This window comes from Rhizopus microsporus (genome assembly GCF_002708625.1).
Source record: "Rhizopus microsporus ATCC 52813 unplaced genomic scaffold scaffold_13, whole genome shotgun sequence".
NCBI classification, from domain to species: domain Eukaryota; kingdom Fungi; phylum Mucoromycota; class Mucoromycetes; order Mucorales; family Rhizopodaceae; genus Rhizopus; species Rhizopus microsporus.
The window spans coordinates 730089-749290 of NW_019671928.1; the positions used below are offsets into that span (position 1 = coordinate 730089).

A 19202-nucleotide genomic window follows, 5' to 3' on the forward strand; every position below is an offset into this window, starting at 1 on the left:
AAAAAAAAAAAAAAAAAAAAAAGAGAAATTGAGGAGGGGTAAAAATAAACGATTTTTTCGTTTAAACATGATATTTTATTGATGGTCCAAATGAGCGCAAAAATAAAATATAAAGATAAACGTCCGTCTGGACCCGTTCAACCCGTTTGAAAGTGAATATTAACGAAAAAACCCCCTTATGGGTACAAGGGTAAAAAACGTAAAACGAAAATTAATGAGTAGGGCTATCGATGAAAAGTTAAATGAGTTGCTTTAACCATACAAGAAGTTTTTGACCATGTGGATGCTTAGTAGAGATCAACTTGTTATGATGTAGCTGATCTAATTCATGTAGTAGGGAGCATACAATCGGCCATCGTTGAGACCAGGTGAGGGCTAGGTTTGGGGGAACCGAAGGGCGTAAAGGAAGCATATTCAGAAGGAATGGCAATGGATCTCGTATAGCTTCAGGCATGAACAGACGTCGATGCATATCAAGGCAATTAATAGCGTGATTCTTAGATAGCTGTTACGTTGGGTGCTTAGAACATGATCGAGGTTTGCCACCAGGAAGCCACCCTAATCTCCAGCGTATACAGCGACTGCGTTCTGACTTGGACATGGGCTACCAGAGTATAGGATCCAGAGAGGTTGATCGATGGTAGCTAGAAAGCAATTTGGAGTTTCGGCATCGATGGCGGGTCTCTAAATTCTGTTGCAAAAACCGCCGTTTAGCAGCCTGGAGTGAGCGAGTACCGAGTTCTTCAGTAGTAGACAGTATCGTTTTCCAAAGCGATGTACGAGAGAGAGCGTACTACTGGCTTCCTCCGGTATTACGGATATAAGATAACGGACAAGCAAGCAGTGCATTTTCTGGCAAATATAAGGAACGAAAGAGGAGCTGTGCCTGGCCATTTATTTTTGACTTTCCGCCACTTATTTTTGAGAAAACGTCAAATTCCGTAGGTTTTGACTGCATATAAATAAAAAAAGATATGTCGATCACGCATACTCGCCACTCTGTCAAACAATACAACCAATGCGGAATTCAAACAAAAGGATTAATTGATGTAAGTTAATTTATGCAATACACTGTACAGAAATAAAGAAAATAACTGAAAGGGAATCTATGAATAGTAAAAAAAAATAAAGAGCTGAATTACCGCGGTTCACGGCTTGAATTGTATCACATTGGTGGCGCATTTAAAAGGTAGAACGTCTTTGAAGGTATAGTGGATGTTAGTCTCAAGGAATGCTTTAGAAAAACAGCTTTGGTAGAAAGACTTCTAATAAAGAAGAAAGCCACAGGCCATTTTAAAAAAGGACATTTGTCCCTTTTAAAGAAACTGATAATCTAAAAATAATTATCCAACAACACGAGGATAGTCAAACGCTTTTTTACTAGAAATATTAATATCACAATCGGACGTTTAGAATAACTGGTACTTGTACGCTTAGCACCAAGATTTGATATGCTCTTAACCCAAATCAGGATGAAACACATGATCATAAAGTGGTTAATATCATAGGCACAGCTGTAATAAACTATATCAAACGAGGCAGGAAAATGTTACATAAAAACCTGGGTTCGTATAGTTCATTGTTGGATCTGAAAATTGTACCGCCAAAATGAGCACACAAACCACAGCTAATAACAATAAAAGAGTAAAACTGGTGCCAAAGGTTTACACATGTACTTGTGCTGACTTATCAAGAACGATAAAATTAACTTTAGAGTTAACATGGTGAGATTGCATTTCAAAATGAGATCCTAAGATGAGTAAGTTCAGGCACAGCAGTGAAGTCGGAAACTGAACGAATGCGTAGTGAAGCAAAAAATTCGAAAAATACCACATATCTCTTCCGCGCTTAATATCACTTATAAAAGGTTGAAGAAACTACAGTGCTTTGGGATATTTATTAGGTTAAGCAGAATACAGTATACTAAGGACATTACAAGATTGAGCTTTTTATTGTAAAGACGGCCAAGAGGAGCAGCAACATTGGTCGTTCTGAATGTAACCTTTGCCATAGCAAAACACCATTGACTTTGGGATATTTTCCTTTTCTTACTTGAAGCAATCATTGACCACTAGCAGATAAAGAGCGACCATTGTTCCAAAGAAGTGATGATAAAGTAGCAACGCTTGAGTGAGCTATTAAGAGCAGTTTTTTTTTTCGTTTAAATTCATTATAAGAAAAAAAGGGGGCTGCCCTATTAAAATAGCAAACCATATTCATAGAACAGAAATTGGCGGCCAAGCAGTTATCAATAGTAGGTTAAGATCATAACTCATCACAAGCCAGGGGATGAGACGCCTCAGAATACGGCCTGCCCTTTTGATAGCCAACGAGAGATCTAGGTTGGTCCTTTTTCTGCTAGAGCCACCGAAAAACAGGTCTTACTTAGGAACGTCTCCAGAGAAGCCATTTCTAAGAAGCAGTATGGTAAACCAATCCAAAGAGCCAGTCCGTACTATTAGTGCCTCATGGTTATCGAAAGGGTCCAGATTAGTCGAAAAGGATTTAGAAGGGTTCAAAAAAGAGAAAGAAAAAGAGAGAATACTGGTTTTGTTGATGTGCTGTTGTTGTTGTTGTTTTTTGCTGTTTTGGTGTTGTTGCTGCTGTTGATTGTGAGAGTGTGAAAAAAAAGGGGAAATATCCCTTGAAACGGTAACGAGACCATAACAGAGGGGATGAAATTTCTGGAACCAGATAGAAAGTACTCCCTCAAGGAAGAACGAAAAAAGCTCAAGATCCTACCGACCCATAAAATATTTCTATTTGATACCAAGTAATAAACAGAAAGCAGAGTAAATAAGGGTTGAGTTTTTAGGGAAGGGGCGAAAGTTCCTTAAGGAACTGAAATTGAATCAAACAAAAGCACAGAGTAATGAAGATCCGGCCATGCTTATGAAATATGACCATCACTCCACAATGCACTTTTGTAAGTTCAGAAAGAGAAAAGGTAAAAGGCAAAGAAAAAATTAAAAGTAAAGAGAAGAGAGAGAGAGAGAGAGAGAAAGGGGATTGTTTTGGTTTTTATTCATATTTGACGATGTTATGCTGCATATTTCGGGCATTAAATTTGTACGGGATCAGGTACTCTTTTTAATACACTCATACTATTGTAGTTGCGGGTTTGAATACCTCTTTTCACAATCAAAAACATTAGGATAATTACATCTATTCCTTGCCAAAAATAGTTAAAGTAGCCACAGCAAAGATGTCTCAAAAACTGATACTGACAAGGCATATAATGAGATTTCAAATTTTGCCGGATACTATAAATTGCTGGTTGTAGATGGGTGTTTTCATAAGAATGGCTCAATGGTACCTTTTTTGGGATCATCCGTTGACAAGTTCAAATTAGTTGAAGAGGAAACGAAAATAATTAATGCTCCTACAATTGCCCCGAACTGTATTATTATGACAAGGTCACTGAACCAATACATGAAACGCCATTCACATCAGTTGTGGAGCATTCACTGTGCTAGTTCCTATTTCAAAGGCTTTTACTAAATATCAGCTATCGAATATATGAATAATGCTTGTCAAAAGTTTTCTAGAAAGATGGATAATCACCATTTCTTTTTCAGCGTTCTTCATCTAATAACTTCACCAAAGGCGATAAAAGACGAACATATGGAAGGTCCTTGGTTAGTTTTTATCCGTTTGCCTTTTTACCAAAAAATGATAGAGGGTGCAACAGCGACAACAAACCTCATTGAAATGCCCGCTACTTTGAACGCAAACAACAATAATAGTCTATTAATCCCCATAATCCACGTTCTTGGTATGATACGATCTAGAGTGTCTTGTTTTTTTTTCTCTCCCTGTGCAATGAAACAAAAGCAAGAAAAATTGCATTTCAACTAAAGAAAAGTATGAACATGACTATCCACGACCAACATGCCGCAATTATAAAAAAAAAAGACCTATAGTGTTTATTTGCAGTTCTATTCAACGTTTTATCTTGGCAAACATTTATTAAGTTTTTTATTTCATCACTTCTTCAAGGAGGTATTTTTTACAAGTTCCTTATACAATTATATCCATCCATTTACTCCTATTTACATATCCTTTGCTTATAAACGTTCTAGTTTTTTAATATAACGCAGTTCATTGCGTGTATAAAAGAAATACAGTTTACACAAAAAGGGGTACTTTTTTACTACATTTTAGAGATGGTCAACGCTCTGCATTTGCCTTCACACATCCTGGAAATCATCTTTCATTTCCTAAGACAAAAAATATTTACTTCGATGTCGACTTGTTTGCTCAAATTGGCATTCTATAGTCACAAGACGCCTGTTCAGTTACGTTGATATTACACACAATCTAACAAAGTTCTTGAAGCTTAGAGTGATGGACAAGTCTACTATACTAACACTTGGAGAGTGCATCAAGGAAATGGATCTTAGAGTGAGACGGGGTATGTCGTTTGAAGAATTTGAACAACTAGTCACTTATTGTCCTAATGTTGAATCGATCCATGTTAGTACTTGGCTATATCGAAACTGCATATCAACGTACTTACTTGAAATTGATGATGATATCAAATGGAGCCTTCGTCACATCATTGCTAATGATCCCAATAATCCTTATCTTGAATTATACTTGAAGTATAAAGATTCTATAGTCTCCATGAATGCTCCATCAGACGTAAAAGACTTGCAATTCTTGGCGTCGTTTCCATTACTCCAAACCTTTAGACTTCCTCGATATCGGATCATCAAATCTATGCAGGAATTTATGTTCATATTTGATACATGTCCCAAGTTAACCTATGTGCGTATACAAGCTATTACAGAAGACGCTTCCTGTCTGATAACAAATCAAGGTATCTATCCTTCCTTAACCGCCTTAAAAACGAAGATCACGTTCTCGAGTATGACAAGATCGATGACCGACTATATTTCAACTCGATTTATAAACCTTTCATCGGTTACTCTTGATATAAACCAAACGGACTCTCCATCGTTTGAAGAAAACTACATTCGCCTAGTGAATGCTCTTATGACACCATATAAGCGTCGGCTTTCTTTTACATTGGCTCTAACAGACTGTCATAGGCCAGACGATGAGAACGCTCAAATAAAGTTCACTCGTATGCTTGCTAAGTGCGCGATTGAAGCATTCAAACTAAAGCCAAGAGCGTTTAACTTAATTGAAGTCACTAAAGTAGAGCGTGAACCAGGTATACGTATTTGTGTGGACAAAGAGTTACACTGTATGCTTTTTACTTGGGCACCATTTTCTTGTTTGATCAAGCAAGATGCTCTGTCTGGAGGAGCCATCTCTCGTCATCTCCATAAACTGAAAATAGAGAGCTCACGGTTTACCATGGATCTGTCCAGGGATGATTGTCTGTCTATCGGAGCGTGCATCCAGATTCAGGAGTTAGCTTTTCGTCGCGTTGTGTTTCGGTCTGCTCAAAACTGGCATCACAATTCGCTCCAGACCCTATCGCGTTCCGTTGTTTTCGTTGACAGCAGCTTTTTTCCAACATTAGGACGCGTTTTCCCTAAACTAAAAATACTCAAATTAGGTATGGGTTCTATTAAGGCCGATGGTAATGAGGGAGTTATTGACATGCAAGGTCTGAAGTTGCAAAGACTCAACTTGGCTATACGACCTAGAGGTTACTCAGGAACAATATGGTTGGTAGTCGTGAAGACTCATAAAGAATATGTATACATCAAAATACACAAATGCAGGAAGTTTAAAGTGCTCACTTATGAAAAAGCTATGGAACAAGAAAGACGTACACAATTTAATGAGCGTTACCATATCTATTGTTATGATATTAAAGAGCTCGCTCTCCATGATAAGAAAATAACACTTCATCCTAACAGTACTAGCTCCGATGCTGCGTAAATGATGCTTTTAATGATGAAAGCCACACCACCCACGTCCATACCACCTTTCCCGTAACTATTAAAAGCTTATTTCTATTAATAAAGCACATCATTTCTTGTAAAAGACTTGGGAGATTCTTGGCGTACTCCCTTGCGCATTACTAAATCTCTGATCTTCAAAAATAGTGAAGTTACTTTCATTAAGTAGTGCGCGTCGCCGCGTCACAAACAGTATAGATCACCATGTCAGCAAGCTTTTGCGGGTGATAGCTTCTGATAACATGTAAGACTCTTACTTCTTTGGTAAACACTGTTTTTCTAACAATGTTGATGATGTTCTTCTACCAGCTGTTAACACTTCCCCTAGCTTGTTTTTCAGCTTCGCTGACTGTTTCAAGTTCCGTTTTCTTTATGACAAACCTTTCAAATATGTCAATACAAAGATATTTACGAAAAATTGCATAGCAGCATACACTCCCAGAGTTACCCAACCTCGTATTCTCTGCATCGCCTGGATGAACTTTTGGTCATCATCTCTTACCTGTATTCAACGCAACATTATTTGTTGATTGATACACAGAAAAATTCCTCATAAGGCTTGCTTATATCGTTTACTCTCCAGGCCCGAGATCTCTCCTTACTTCACCCTCTCTGATGTGTCGATAGACTCTATCGATCACTTTTTTTGTTCCTGCTCCTCTTAAGTGCCTTGTCTGGAAAGAGCCATTCAAGAATCCCTGTAGCCGACACTAGAAATCACTGATATTCAACTTGTCCTTCGTTCACTGGATTTTTCAAAGGTGCCTTACTTCCTGAATCCTCAGCTAGAAGAAGGTATAGCTCTTACTATCTCTTTAAGTTCCATACGGTAGCTACGCTGGCAATACGTTTTCAATCAGCAGGAGTTTGTTCCTTAAATAGTCCTGAAGATGACTCGACAAGAAGTGTTCAGTTATCTCACTTAGAAAGATGATCTATATTAACCTTTTGTTTTTTCTTTTCTTTTCTTGTTTTGTATGAAATGCTATCCTTTTTAATTTTATCTTCTTTTACCCATACACCTGCAACCGCCTCTGAGTTAGTATAGCCCATTAATTTACATGGCGCACAACACATTTACACACCATTTTTGTATGTGTGCGTGTGAATCAACAAGAGATCTTGGTTTCATGGGCACTTTGATCCCCCTGCAATGGCTCTTTTTTTTGCTACTACTTAATCTGGTAAATGAAGAGTATCACATTATTCCCAATAGCTTAAATAGGTTTTTGCCTATCATGTCTCCCTTGATACAGCTCTCCCTGAATTATTGGGCAAACATTTGACAGGATGCTGTGAGATTGTATCAGCTGTTTGGTTACACCGTCTGAATCAGGAGAAGCTTGATTTTAAAATGAAAAAAGAGGTAGAATAAGAGTACGGCACAGCTACTTTGAATCCTTTTGCTCAACTCTAGCTTGAACAGTTTTTTATCAAGTCATATTCTTTATAAGAGAAAAATTCTCCTTTCTTAGATTGTGATGGGAATATGCAAGCGCTGACTGCCGTTCATGTTACACCCTTTTAATTGATTCTCCGAGACGCAGCACTATGTTTGAAAGAACCTGTTGCTTATAAATGCAAGCTTACTATTATACTTCAAAATAATAGTGCATATTTACAACGATAGGGGTAAGTATATGTTTGAATACTTGGTGACTTTGTGACAAAATGAATGGATGATCATTTCTGGATTCGAATCATTTGCGCTGTAAGACATGTTTGTACTCCAACACTCTGCTTCTGAAATCGGATTATACCATGTACACGATAGCCTATACAGAGCTATTGATTATAAAATGAATAGCTAAAGTAGCAAACAGTATCAGGTTCATATGCACGTATACGGAAGAACTCAAATAGGTTAAAAAGCAATTAGTAAATGATTCCGACTTCCCATGTTTACTTTAAATTCAGACACAGAGACCTTCTTAGGTTTATATAAAAACAATGTCGAATAGAACCGCAGCAAAGCAAGAATCTAGGTATGAAAACGGTGGCTGTGGGTTAAAGTGTTGAAAAGCCAAAATATCTGTCCTGAAATGATCCTGAGTATCTTATCAGAGCAGCTTGAATTCTGGTTCATCCAGCAATCTAAACACCGATCTGACAGTCGTCCGTTCGTTATCTGTTCACCATCCGTCTACTGTGTTTGAAGTCAATAATTTGCGAGATGTTCCTTTACTAGCATCTAGTTTTGCATTCCTTTCATTCATTATGTGAAATTTTAAAACTGGAGACAGCGTTTAGAAAAACAAGACAACATAACGAGAAGCACTCAAAATAAAAAAAATATCATAAATGAAAAATAGCTTGTACAACTTTAGCTAACTTTATTCTTATCACCTACAGATACAAGGTGCTGACTTCTACCATACTAGATCAAGGTAAAAACATCTGGCAAACCAATGTTGCTGCTGAGCTCTGCTATTTCTTGCGTTTCAACTGCAAGTACGCTGAAGAGATTTACTCTCAACAATAGCTTTTGACACGCGTATTATGTGCTGAAAGCCGTTGCTGGTATTTTTTTACCAATGTCATTTCTATTGTACTGTGATTTTATTTTGAGCATACTATAGGAAATAATTCATATTGTACGTCTCGTGAGATACACTTATGTGTCCAACGTACTAGCTCACAATATGTAATTTATGCCGAACAAAATGAAATGTGCTTAGTCCAATGTCAAAGCAGGATAAAAACAAGGAGAAGATTATTACTTAACTTTATTATCATAAAGATGAAGGGTGGAGAGAAAAAACGAAGGAAGCTTCTCATCAAAGCGTGAATTGTCGCTGGCAGGAGGGCTGTACCAAGAGCCATGGACCCGTCTTGTCACATCTTTTTTGTCACCATCCTCATCACACAGACTATCCTCTTGACATGGGGAACGTTTTAACTTCTTCTATAAGTGCATTCTATATTGGTTAGCATTTTTTTCTTTGTCACTTTGTCATCAACTTTCTTTCTTGCACGAGCATCATTTTCCATGTTCTTCATATCCGTGGAGTACTTACTAATGGTTTCACCTCTATTAATAAAATAAGATTTCATGGATTTTGATCATGAAAAATCTTGTTTGTAAACAAAATACCACTTGGCTGATAGTTGATTATCTTTAAAAATATCCTCAAGTCTATGGATCCTCTACACGCCTATAGCACTAGACCTACGGAAAGAGCGAGGCGTGATATCCAATCTTGTTAAAAAGTTGATGCTGCTGTCAGGGCAAGACCATACAAGCCTGAAAGCTTCTGGGACCATCCTCCCGCGCCACTGCACTGGGAGCACATTTAGATACGGTGTTATTGTAGCAGAATTAGCTGTACGCTCTGACAACTAGTCTACTCCAGACCTTGACTACATAATCCTCCTCGGACGTGTTGGGGCTCATTAACTCCAGATAATCTGGATCATGGTGCATGATTTTTAGCCTAAACAGTTATTGTCAATTCGTGTAAGCTAAGCTATGTCAAAATACCAACTTACAAAAGAGAATATACCATAAACAGTATCTCGTCATTCGTCAGGCAATGCCGTTGTTAGAATCGCAGGCTCTTCTTTTAAGCATTTTTCAGATTATCTTGGACCATCTATACGCCAAAATGCCGTCTTCATGCAGTAGAATAAACATCTTTATTATGTTTAGCATTTCTGAATTACGAACAAAAGGATATAGACTTACTCTTCTGACAACATTTTATAATTTTATATCTTTCTTGTTTTTTAGGCTGTTGAGGCAGAACAAACATAACGGGGACAAAAGAGTAAAGAAATCAGCAGGATCTTTTATAGTGATTGGCTGAGATTGAAAAAGGTTCAAAAAGAAGGAGGATCACTTTGGACACCCCAGCATTGAATATATCTTTCAGATAAATCAAATATTGACATGATTTAAGCGTCGCTTCCAGAAAAAAAAAAAGAATCGCGCCATTTTTAAGATGACAGACAAGGGGGGGGGGTTGAAATCAAATACTCAAGCGTTTATACCTTGAGATAATTTTGTTGTTCAACCTAACAGCTAAAAAAGCACAAATTGCCTCAAAGTGCTACCAATGAAGCATTAAAGTATAAAAAGGGGGAGGCTATCAGCATGTCGTTTACAAGGTTACATTCAGCTGCAAGAAAGAAAGAAAGAGAGAAGAGAGAGAGAAAAGAGAAAGCTTATATATATAAAGTGTAAAAATAGTAACAAACTTCATCTGTGCTACCCCTTTCCCCTCTTTTTACTATTTCTTTTATCCGCCCATAAACTTCAAGGGGGAAGGGAGATGTTTAACCCTTACTTTATCCTCCACGCTTATTTGGTCTGACTTTATCTGTTGCTTTCTTTTTTTGTACTTCAAATGTAGACTATTTTTATTACAAAAAAAAAAGAAACCATCTCGTGCAATCTATGTAAAAAAAGTATATTAAAAGATAGAACCTCATGGGCTTATCATTCATTAAAAAAAAAAGGACTTGTTCCTCTCCCCCCCCCCTTTGAAGTAAGGGATGATAGGAGATCAGAAGGGCTAAATCTAACTTCTTAGTTCCCACAACATAAAGTCCTAGTTGAACTGTACACAGATTGTAAACAAATCTACAGTGTCAAATTGACATAATTTTCAAACTCAGATTATATGAGTTGTGTGTGCTTCCACTCCAAACCAAAAAAAGGACACGTTCTTTTTTATTTTTTTTACTCCTTTTTCTACTCTTCTCTTTTTCTTTCTCTCTTTTCTCGCTTTCTTTCTCTTTTTTTTCATCTTTTTCATATACCAAAAAAGCATCCTTTCTTTACAGTAGCAATTTTTATACCCCACCAATAATAATACAATGAGAGAAATTATTCACGTTCAAGCTGGTAAGTCTCTTTTCTTGTTTTTATTCCCCTCTTCATCTCGCTCATCTCGTTGTTAATTACCCATAATAAAAAGGTCAATGTGGTAACCAAGTAAGTATAAGTCATCATAGCCATGAAAACAACTGGTTGACTTTCTATGTTTAGATTGGTCAACAATTCTGGGAAACCATCAGTCAAGAACATGGTATTGACTCCACTGGTGCATACGCTGGTGATAACGATTTACAACTTGAACGTATCAATGTTTACTATAATGAAGGCTCAGCTAATAAATACGTCCCTAGGTATGTATCTCTTTTTTTGTGTGTATTTTATATATACTCATAATCTTGTCTAGAGCTGTCTTGGTCGATCTTGAACCTGCCACTATGGATGCTATTCGTAGCAGCCCTTATGGTAAACTCTTCCGTCCTGACAACTTCATCTTTGGTCAATCAGGTGCCGGTAACTCATGGGCTAAGGGTTATTATACCGAAGGTGCTGAGTTGGTTGAATCCGTTTTGGATATCATCCGTAAAGAAGCTGAACACACAGACTGTCTTCAAGGTTTCCAACTCTGCCACTCTCTCGGTGGTGGTACCGGTTCTGGTCTTGGTTCTCTCTTGCTTTCCAAGATTCGTGAAGAATACCCCGATCGTATGCTTTGTACCTACTCTGTAGTTCCTTCTCCCAAGGTATCTGATACCGTTGTTGAACCTTATAACGCTGTCCTTTCCGTTCACCAACTCGTCGAAAACTGTGATGCCACTTTCTGTATTGATAACGAAGCTCTTTACGACATTTGCTTTAGAACTCTCAAGTTGACTAACCCTGGTTACCCCGAGTTGAACCAACTTGTCTCTGCTGTCATGTCTGGTGTCTCCACCAGTTTGCGTTTCCCTGGTCAATTGAACTCTGACTTGCGTAAGTTGTTTGTCAACATGGTTCCTTTCCCTCGTCTTCACTTCTTCATGGTCGGTTTTGCTCCCTTGACCGCTTTTGGTTCTCAGCAATACCGTAACTTGAGTGTTCCCGAATTGACCGCTCAAATGTTTGATGCTCGTAACATGATGGCTGCCTCTGATCCTCGTCACGGTCGTTACTTGACTGTCGCTACCATCTTCCGTGGTCGCTTGTCTACTAAGGAAGTCGAAAACCAAATGTTGGCTGTTCAACAAAAGAACTCTTCTTACTTTGTTGAATGGATTCCCAACAGCGTCAAGACCTCTCTCTGTGACATTCCTCCTGTTGGTCTCAAGATGTCTGGCACTTTCATTGGTAACAGCACTGCCATTCAAGAATTATTCAAGCGTGTGAACGAACAGTTCACAGCCATGTTCAGAAGAAAGGCCTTCATGCACTGGTACACAGGTGAAGGCATGGATGAAATGGAATTCACTGAAGCTGAGTCCAACATGAACGACTTGGTCTCTGAATATCAACAATACCAAGAAGCTACTGCCGATGAAGAACTCTTGGAAGAAGACGACTATCTCGAAGAAGATGAAGTCATTGAAGAAGACGAACAATAAATTTCTTTTTAATAATATATATATATATATGAATGTATGGTTTTTATGCATATTTGCACTTAATAAAACTTAGTTTTTTTTTGTGTGTGCATGTGTGTTATTTTATTCTTGTTGGAAGAATGGCCTTATCAAAGAACTCCAAAACGATGATGTATTATTATTATTATTATTATTAGTGGGAATAGTTGATTGCATATCTATTAAATCCTCTTTCATATCTATTGAGTCTTCTTGCATTGGCTCTTCAAATTCTGATAGAGCATCATAGAATGTGCTTGTAGAGGCTGTGGTTGTTGAAGCATTATCATCACTTATTGAGCATGACCGTTTCTTGGGTAGATGAGCCACATATGTATCATTTGGCAATATGCTATGTTGACTTAAATCCAGTGTATCTATTTTGGGTTCTTCTGGTTGTTCTTCTAGTTGCTCCTTTGGTTGCTCTTTCGGTTGCTCTTCTTTTTCTTCTTCTTTAGGTGTATCTTTTATCTTTAATTTCTTTGTTGGTGCTCCTATGATGACAGGTTCTGGTATAATGGATGTATCCAAGTATTTAGAAAGCGCGAGAACATCATCACTTGGCTCATCAATCAGCACTGGCTGCTGTGAGTTATTTAGCTTTCTCTTTCTCTTGGCTGGCTTCTTTTCTGCCTTTTGTTGAAGTGTTAAAATGGACCTTTTTGTTGATTTTGTATTTGCTTGTTGTTGCTGTTGTTGCGGTGATGTTGGTCTCTCTTGAGTTTCTACTACATCTTGAGTCGATTTCTCTTGAGTTTCTACTACATCTTGAATTGATTCTTTGGATGATTTTTCATCATTATTTATTGATGATGGTTTAGAAACACTGATAGACAATGCAGGAGTGGATTTTTGACGAAGTTGCCGTGAAGATGTAATAGGCTCTTTTGTACTAGATAACACTCTCTTCTTTCTTTTCACGCCTGTTGTGGTTGTTTTAGTAGTGATTGCCTTTAGTTTTCTTGTCGTTGTGTTATTCATTTGACTTTTATAGAGAGAAAAAAAATATATAAAATAAAGAGGAATACAAAATTTTTAATTGAATGGGCGATTCACAAGTACAGTGTTTTAGTAAATGTCATTAGAACAAAGCGTATTGCGTTTCCTTATCCTCTACTAACCATTTTACTTTCAGGGCGGATATTATCGTCTATCAAAGTCTCTCTCATTTTTCCTATAACACACACATATTCTCTTTTTATATCACTCCATTGTCAAAACACGTATTGACTACGTATCAGTCTATGAATGATTTTCATGCGCTATCTCAGCTTTTGTTCTCATTCGAAAAAGATGATTCCTCCCCTTTTTATGACGTAGAAAATCAGATTATTTATTTGCATAGCGAGGCTACAAATAATGAATAGAAATAAAAACCAACTTGATTCTTGACTTCGTTTACAACGATATGGGATATTTAGTGGCCTTGTTGAGGCAAAAGCCCCTTTACTTGTGCACTTTGTTGTATTCAGCTTACTATTTCAATTAGGTTGCATCCATGTTTGCTGGTATTTTATTTCCCACCTTTTGGCACTTGTTTTCACAGTGAAGGCATTTTATTTTTACGTTGTACAATTCGAACAAATAAAGAAAAGAATGATCCCAACAACCAAGATCACAAAGCTGGAAGTGTAATGTTTTCACATACAAATGAAAGAAACGTAGGAGAGAATTAATGGTAAGAATGGTAAAAACAATTACTGCGTGTCCTGTCAATGGTTTTTTTTCCGTTATGGCCTTAATTACTTTGGGTTCCAAACAGTTAGCTAAATTCACTGGGCACGTCAGCGGTATTGTTTTCATAACAGCAGCGATAAATAGTGTCCACTACATTGTAGAGGCAGTCAAGTTAGGGCATTATTTGCGGCAATTCATTAAGAGATAAAGGAAGTCGAGTGCTATCCAATTCTACCACTACTAAGACATCACTTCTTACCTGGCTTAAATGAAATTGGATATTAGTACCTAATAAATAGAAGTTTAATAGACGCACGTTGGTTTTGATGATCGTAAACTTACTCACAGCCATAACTTGAAGCATATGCCTTGCCTTGTATTCTGCTGAACCTGTTTTTGAGAACATACACAAGCGGTGCAAATCGATATTAATCTTTCTATGATTTTTAGCATATGTAATTGGCTTCACTTCAAAACATTCCACTGCTTTCTTGTCATTTTTCACGATACCATCAGGACGGTTTTGGTTACTGTCGTTGCTGATATTATCGAGACAGTTAGCATTTACCCATTTAAAGATTAATTTCATGATTGTAATCAAATATTTTTGAAAGGCAGATTGTAAAAGGAAAACATTACATGCACCAGAAAATACACTAGAAATTAGACTAGTGCTACAGGCGCCGCCTCCAGATACTATCTATGATGCCACCCAATAAAACTTTTCAGCACCTTGGTTTGTGTTTCTTTCCAAGAAGATAAAAAGAAATGTTATCAGTTTGATCAACAAAGAACCAAGATAAACTACGTATAACTATGATAAATTCGTATTTTATATCAAAGAATATCTCACGGGGCAACCTTAGATCAGATAGACACTTTGGTGGCGTAAAATTGTATAGTGACGCCGCAAGTAGTGTCTCAAGGAAGCACCCGTAGCGTTAGCCTTCTCGTGGATTTCCTCGTGCGCGTAGCGTTTACCAAGTAAAAAGGCTAATTCTTCACATACATCAAAAGATTTTGAAATTTTTTAGGATAATTATACGTGCACCAGATTCTTTGGCCTGAATCGCGTTTGTGTTTTCACCATAAAGAGTTCGCTATAAAAAAAAAATTAAAATTTAAGTAACGCGCACACACGCGCAGAAGAACCTGAAGCAAATTTGAGAGTTTTTTTTTTTCACTGCTTTTATGCCAGATCCAAAAAAGCCAATGGGACAAAGCTCGCTTCTGTCTTTTTTTACAAAGAAGACAGAGCCAGCCCCTCAGTCAAAGCCAGTCCCTCAGTCAAAACCAGTACCTTCACCACAGAATGATTCAATGCAAGTAGATTCAACTATTGCAGAAGATCCAAACAATGCACAAGTAAATGACATTACAATTACTGATACTATAAACTCACACATATTAGAAACGAAGACGTGCACAAGTGACATATAATGAGTTTGATAGCGAAGAAGAAGAAGCGCCTATCAAACCCTCAACTACAGGTAAATAAGTCCAGCGTCCTCCCTTTTTTTTGACTAATATGTATATTTTGGATAGGAAAGAAACGTAAATTGGTACGTCGTATCAGCAACGAAGACAGTGAAGATGAATATACACCAACAAACAATAATAAAGAGGATGATGATGTATTTGATGATATATCTGATACAGAACTGATGGAAATAGAAAGAGATATCGCTACATCAAAGAATAAAATACCAGTTACACCCATAGCAGAAAAGTTTCAAGTAAAAAAGAAAGAAAGTGTATATGCTTTGGTTTATCTGATATTTGTTTTTAGAAATTTTCAGTCTCGTCTACTCCTGCTCCACTTACTTTTAATCCTGGAGCTACTGCCAAACAAGTAAGATATATAAACAGAAAGAGGTTTGATATACTCATATTTTTGTAATAGACAAAGGCTCAGAAATTCAAGGAAAAGAATGAAACCAGATACCAGTGGCTTCAAAACTTACGAGATGCAGATGGAAACCCTGTAGATTCACCAAACTATGACCCTAGAACACTTTATATTCCTGCCTCTGCTTGGCGTGAATTTACTCCATTCGAAAAGCAATACTGGGAAGTCAAGTGCAAACATTGGGATACGGTAAAATGATCACGTATACGCCTTTTTTTTTTTTATACTAACGCTATTGAAGGTTGTTTTTTTCAAAAAAGGCAAATTTTATGGTAAGAATATATATGCGTGTAAGAGCTTTATTTACTTAATGGTACGCTATGTAGAACTTTATGAGAAAGATGCTGATATTGGACACAAGGACTTTGATTTGAAAATGACAGATCGAGTCAATATGCGTATGGTTGGTGTACCTGAAATGTCTTTTGATTATTGGGCCGCTCAATTTATCGCCAAAGGACATAAAGTGGCCAAGGTAGATCAGATGGAAACTGCCATTGGTAAATCCATGCGCGAGAAAAATGCAACGACAAAGCAGGATAAGGTCATAAGAAGAGAACTTACCTCTGTATTGACTGCTGGTACCTTGGTTGATGCCGGATTATTAACCAACGATCTCAGCACGTACTGTATGTCGATCAAGGAGCAATGCATGAATGAACAGTCAGAGCCCAGGTTCGGTATTTGCTTTGTAGACACAGCAACGGCAGAATTCAATCTTGTTCATTTTGAAGATGATATGAATAGGACCAAGCTGGAAACACTATTAATGCAAATCAAGCCGAGGGAGCTAGTCACCGAAAAGGGCAGACTCACCAAGAGCACAATGCAACTTATCAAGTCAACGGTAAATGATCCGCTTTGGAATATGCTTATTCCTGAACGTGAGTTTTGGGATGATCGCACCACGGAGGATGAGATCAGGATTAATGAGTACTTTGGCTCCGAGATGACGGAAAAAGACAATCTCTCAGGCTTCGACCAAGCCATGCAGGAGCTTCATACAGATCCTTTGCTGATGTCGGCTTTTGGTGCCATGATTTGGTACCTTCGTTCAGTAAGTTTTCCCTTGATCACTTTATACATGCCACTAAAATAATTCAAAATATAGCTTAAATTGGACAAAGACTTGCTATCAGCCAAACATATTCAAATGTACGACCCTATTCGTCTTGGCACATCGCTCGTTCTTGACGGTCAAACGCTTGCCAACCTTGAAATCTTTCAAAACTCACATGACGGAAGTACAGATGGCACCGTGTTCAAGCTACTGGCCAACAGCATTACACCTTTTGGCAAGCGACTCTTCAAACGATGGCTTTGTCATCCTTTACGACGCATTCAAGATATCAATGCACGCTTAGATGCTATTGAGGATCTGATGCAATTAAATGATGCTGAGATCATAGCCAAGCAGCTAGCTTCTCTGCCCGACCTTGAGCGACTGATCTCACGTATTCACTCGGGTAGTGTAAAAGTAAAAGAATTCTTGACTGTCCTCGAAGGGTTCAGAACGACCGAGATGATTATAGAGACTATGAAGCAAAGCCAGTCTCAGCTCAAATCAAGCTTGTTGAATCGTTTGATGGATGACTTTCCACAGATTGGACCAGCGTTGGAAGAACTATCTGGTTTATTTACAACAGCTGATGTTGACATGGACTGTACGTTTAGATATGTATATTATTTTGGATCTAATTGTACCTTGTAGATCAAAAAGTGAAAGCAATGATTCCTAAAAGTGGAAAGAATGCAGATTGGGACAAACTGAATAATGACATTGATGCAATCGGAACAGAGTTCCAAACGCATCTTGCTTCACTCAAGAAACAGCTCAAGTAAGTTACTTTTATTTGCACCGCAAAAACATATTAACATCCTCCCAAACAAGATGCTCTTCTCTTGCTTATAAAGATCTGGGCAAGGATATATATCAGATTGAAGTGCCAAAGGGTGTGTCTGTTCCAAGTGACTGGATCAAGCTGTCTAATACTGCTGTGAGTATATATATATATATGTATTTGTTGAAAATAGTGCTTATTGTGCCCTTTTAGAAATTCAATCGGTACTGGGATAGTACCGTCAAGCGCTTGGTGACTAGATACAAAGAATTGTTGGAGACAAAAAATGAATTTGTTAAAAAGTTCTCTCAGCAAGTCTATGCTCATTTTGATGAGTTTTATCCAATGTGGTTATCTGCCGTTTCAACTGTTGCTCAGCTTGATGCGCTTATGGGATTAGCAAAGGGATCAATGAACATGGGAGGTAAATGAGTATACATTGTTACATGCGGGTTTCTGAAAATTATGCATTTATAGAGCCTGTTTGCAGACCTACTTTACTAGATCAAGAAAAGAGTGTTATTGAATTTGAAGAATTAAGGCATCCATGTGTCGTACCTGGGTAAGAGTTGTACATTAGCTAAGAGTTCAGATACCAATTCATCCTATGACACAGTGTTTCCACAGACTTTATACCAAACGACGTTGCCCTTGGTGGAGAACGCTCAAACATGATTGTATTGACTGGTCCAAACATGGGTGGTAAATCAACTCTTTTAAGACAGGTAACAGCAAAAATAAAGACATGCTATGCTTATACTCATGTTTCTCCTTAGACATGCGTTGCTATCATTCTAGCACAACTCGGGAGCTATGTTCCTGCAAGATCATGTCGATTGACGCCATGTGATAGAATCTATACAAGAATTGGGGCCAATGATAACATCATGGGTGGTCAGTCCACCTTTATGGTTGAATTGGCTGAGACATCCAAGATTCTTCGAGAGGCAACGCCCCGATCGATGGTCATCTTGGATGAATTGGGCAGAGGCACGTCTACTTATGATGGATATGCCATTGCTTACTCAGTCCTGCACTACCTGAGCACTCATATTGGATGTCTAGGCATGTTTGCCACACACTACCAGACTCTTTGTAGAGAGTTTGAAAGAAACCCAGAGATCAATAATATGCACATGTAAGTGAACCATGATTCGATAGGATAATATGTACTTAGTTTTTCTTAGGGGATACATGATGGATGAGGATGAGCATAATGTTACTTTTTTGTACAAGCTTACTAAGGGCATTTGCGAGAAATCATTTGGTATGAATGTGGCAAGAATGGCCAATATACCTTCAAGTGTGGTTGATAGAGCAGACGAGATCGCACAGCAGGTCGAAGTGTCACATAGGATGAAGGATACGACATTTACGAAATCACTGACACCAGCAGTTATGAGTGACTTGAAATACCTCATGAACAATCAACATCGTGATGCTAGAGATGCAGCCACAAGAAGGATTGTGAATAGTTTTATGCACATCAAGGCTTAACAAAGATGAATGTAGTGTATATAT

At 37.8% G+C, this 19202-nt stretch overlaps 7 protein-coding genes across 7 annotated transcripts; 3 read left to right on the top strand and 4 right to left on the bottom strand.

Moving 5' to 3' along the window:
* Positions 1 to 48: 48 nt before the first annotated feature.
* Positions 49 to 505, bottom strand: RHIMIDRAFT_34543 (uncharacterized protein). The gene has a single exon (XM_023615129.1). The coding sequence runs from the start codon at positions 470 to 472 to the stop codon at positions 239 to 241; it is 234 nt and encodes a 77-aa protein (XP_023464494.1). The 5' UTR covers positions 473 to 505; the 3' UTR covers positions 49 to 238.
* Positions 506 to 1801: 1296 nt separating this feature from the next.
* RHIMIDRAFT_34548 (uncharacterized protein) lies at positions 1802 to 2177 on the bottom strand. Its single transcript, XM_023615130.1, has one exon. It carries the CDS (start codon positions 2063 to 2065, stop codon positions 1859 to 1861), a length of 207 nt encoding a protein of 68 aa, XP_023464495.1. The 5' UTR covers positions 2066 to 2177; the 3' UTR covers positions 1802 to 1858.
* Positions 2178 to 4347: 2170 nt separating this feature from the next.
* On the top strand, positions 4348 to 5892 carry RHIMIDRAFT_298885 (uncharacterized protein; the record flags this gene model as incomplete). The annotated part of the gene is made up of 1 exon (XM_023614309.1): positions 4348 to 5892. The coding sequence occupies one exon, from the start codon at positions 4348 to 4350 to the stop codon at positions 5857 to 5859; it is 1512 nt and encodes a 503-aa protein (XP_023464496.1). The 3' UTR covers positions 5860 to 5892.
* Positions 5893 to 10592: 4700 nt separating this feature from the next.
* RHIMIDRAFT_228817 (putative tubulin beta chain) lies at positions 10593 to 12411 on the top strand. Its single transcript, XM_023607630.1, has 4 exons — positions 10593 to 10725; positions 10799 to 10815; positions 10870 to 11009; positions 11063 to 12411. The coding sequence occupies exons 1-4, from the start codon at positions 10698 to 10700 to the stop codon at positions 12234 to 12236; spliced, it is 1359 nt and encodes a 452-aa protein (XP_023464497.1). The 5' UTR covers positions 10593 to 10697; the 3' UTR covers positions 12237 to 12411.
* Positions 12339 to 13429, bottom strand: RHIMIDRAFT_314736 (uncharacterized protein; the record flags this gene model as incomplete). Its single annotated transcript, XM_023614955.1, has 1 exon — positions 12339 to 13429. Exon 1 carries the CDS (start codon positions 13233 to 13235, stop codon positions 12339 to 12341), a length of 897 nt encoding a protein of 298 aa, XP_023464498.1. The 5' UTR covers positions 13236 to 13429.
* Positions 13430 to 14088: 659 nt separating this feature from the next.
* RHIMIDRAFT_293543 (uncharacterized protein) lies at positions 14089 to 14520 on the bottom strand (the record flags this gene model as incomplete). Its single annotated transcript, XM_023613994.1, has 2 exons — positions 14089 to 14219; positions 14274 to 14520. The coding sequence occupies 2 exons, from the start codon at positions 14518 to 14520 to the stop codon at positions 14104 to 14106; spliced, it is 363 nt and encodes a 120-aa protein (XP_023464499.1). The 3' UTR covers positions 14089 to 14103.
* Positions 14521 to 15122: 602 nt separating this feature from the next.
* On the top strand, positions 15123 to 19178 carry RHIMIDRAFT_245260 (DNA mismatch repair protein Msh6; the record flags this gene model as incomplete). The annotated part of the gene is made up of 15 exons (XM_023610169.1): positions 15123 to 15296; positions 15343 to 15421; positions 15477 to 15667; positions 15721 to 15783; positions 15835 to 16029; positions 16082 to 16112; positions 16167 to 16897; positions 16952 to 17504; positions 17552 to 17678; positions 17732 to 17837; positions 17895 to 18105; positions 18159 to 18243; positions 18298 to 18406; positions 18458 to 18819; positions 18869 to 19178. 15 exons carry the CDS (start codon positions 15123 to 15125, stop codon positions 19176 to 19178), a joined length of 3327 nt encoding a protein of 1108 aa, XP_023464500.1.
* Positions 19179 to 19202: the final 24 nt, after the last annotated feature.

Excerpts from the sequence above, each read along its gene's own strand:
- RHIMIDRAFT_34543 (XM_023615129.1), bottom strand. The coding sequence starts at position 472 with ATGCATCGACGTCTGTTCATGCCTGAAGCTATACGAGATCCATTGCCA.
- RHIMIDRAFT_34548 (XM_023615130.1), bottom strand. The coding sequence starts at position 2,065 with ATGATTGCTTCAAGTAAGAAAAGGAAAATATCCCAAAGTCAATGGTGT.
- RHIMIDRAFT_228817 (XM_023607630.1), top strand. The coding sequence starts at position 10,698 with ATGAGAGAAATTATTCACGTTCAAGCTG. Across the intron at positions 11,010-11,062 it reads GCTAATAAATACGTCCCTAG|AGCTGTCTTGGTCGATCTTG; the intron begins GTATGTATCTCT and ends AATCTTGTCTAG.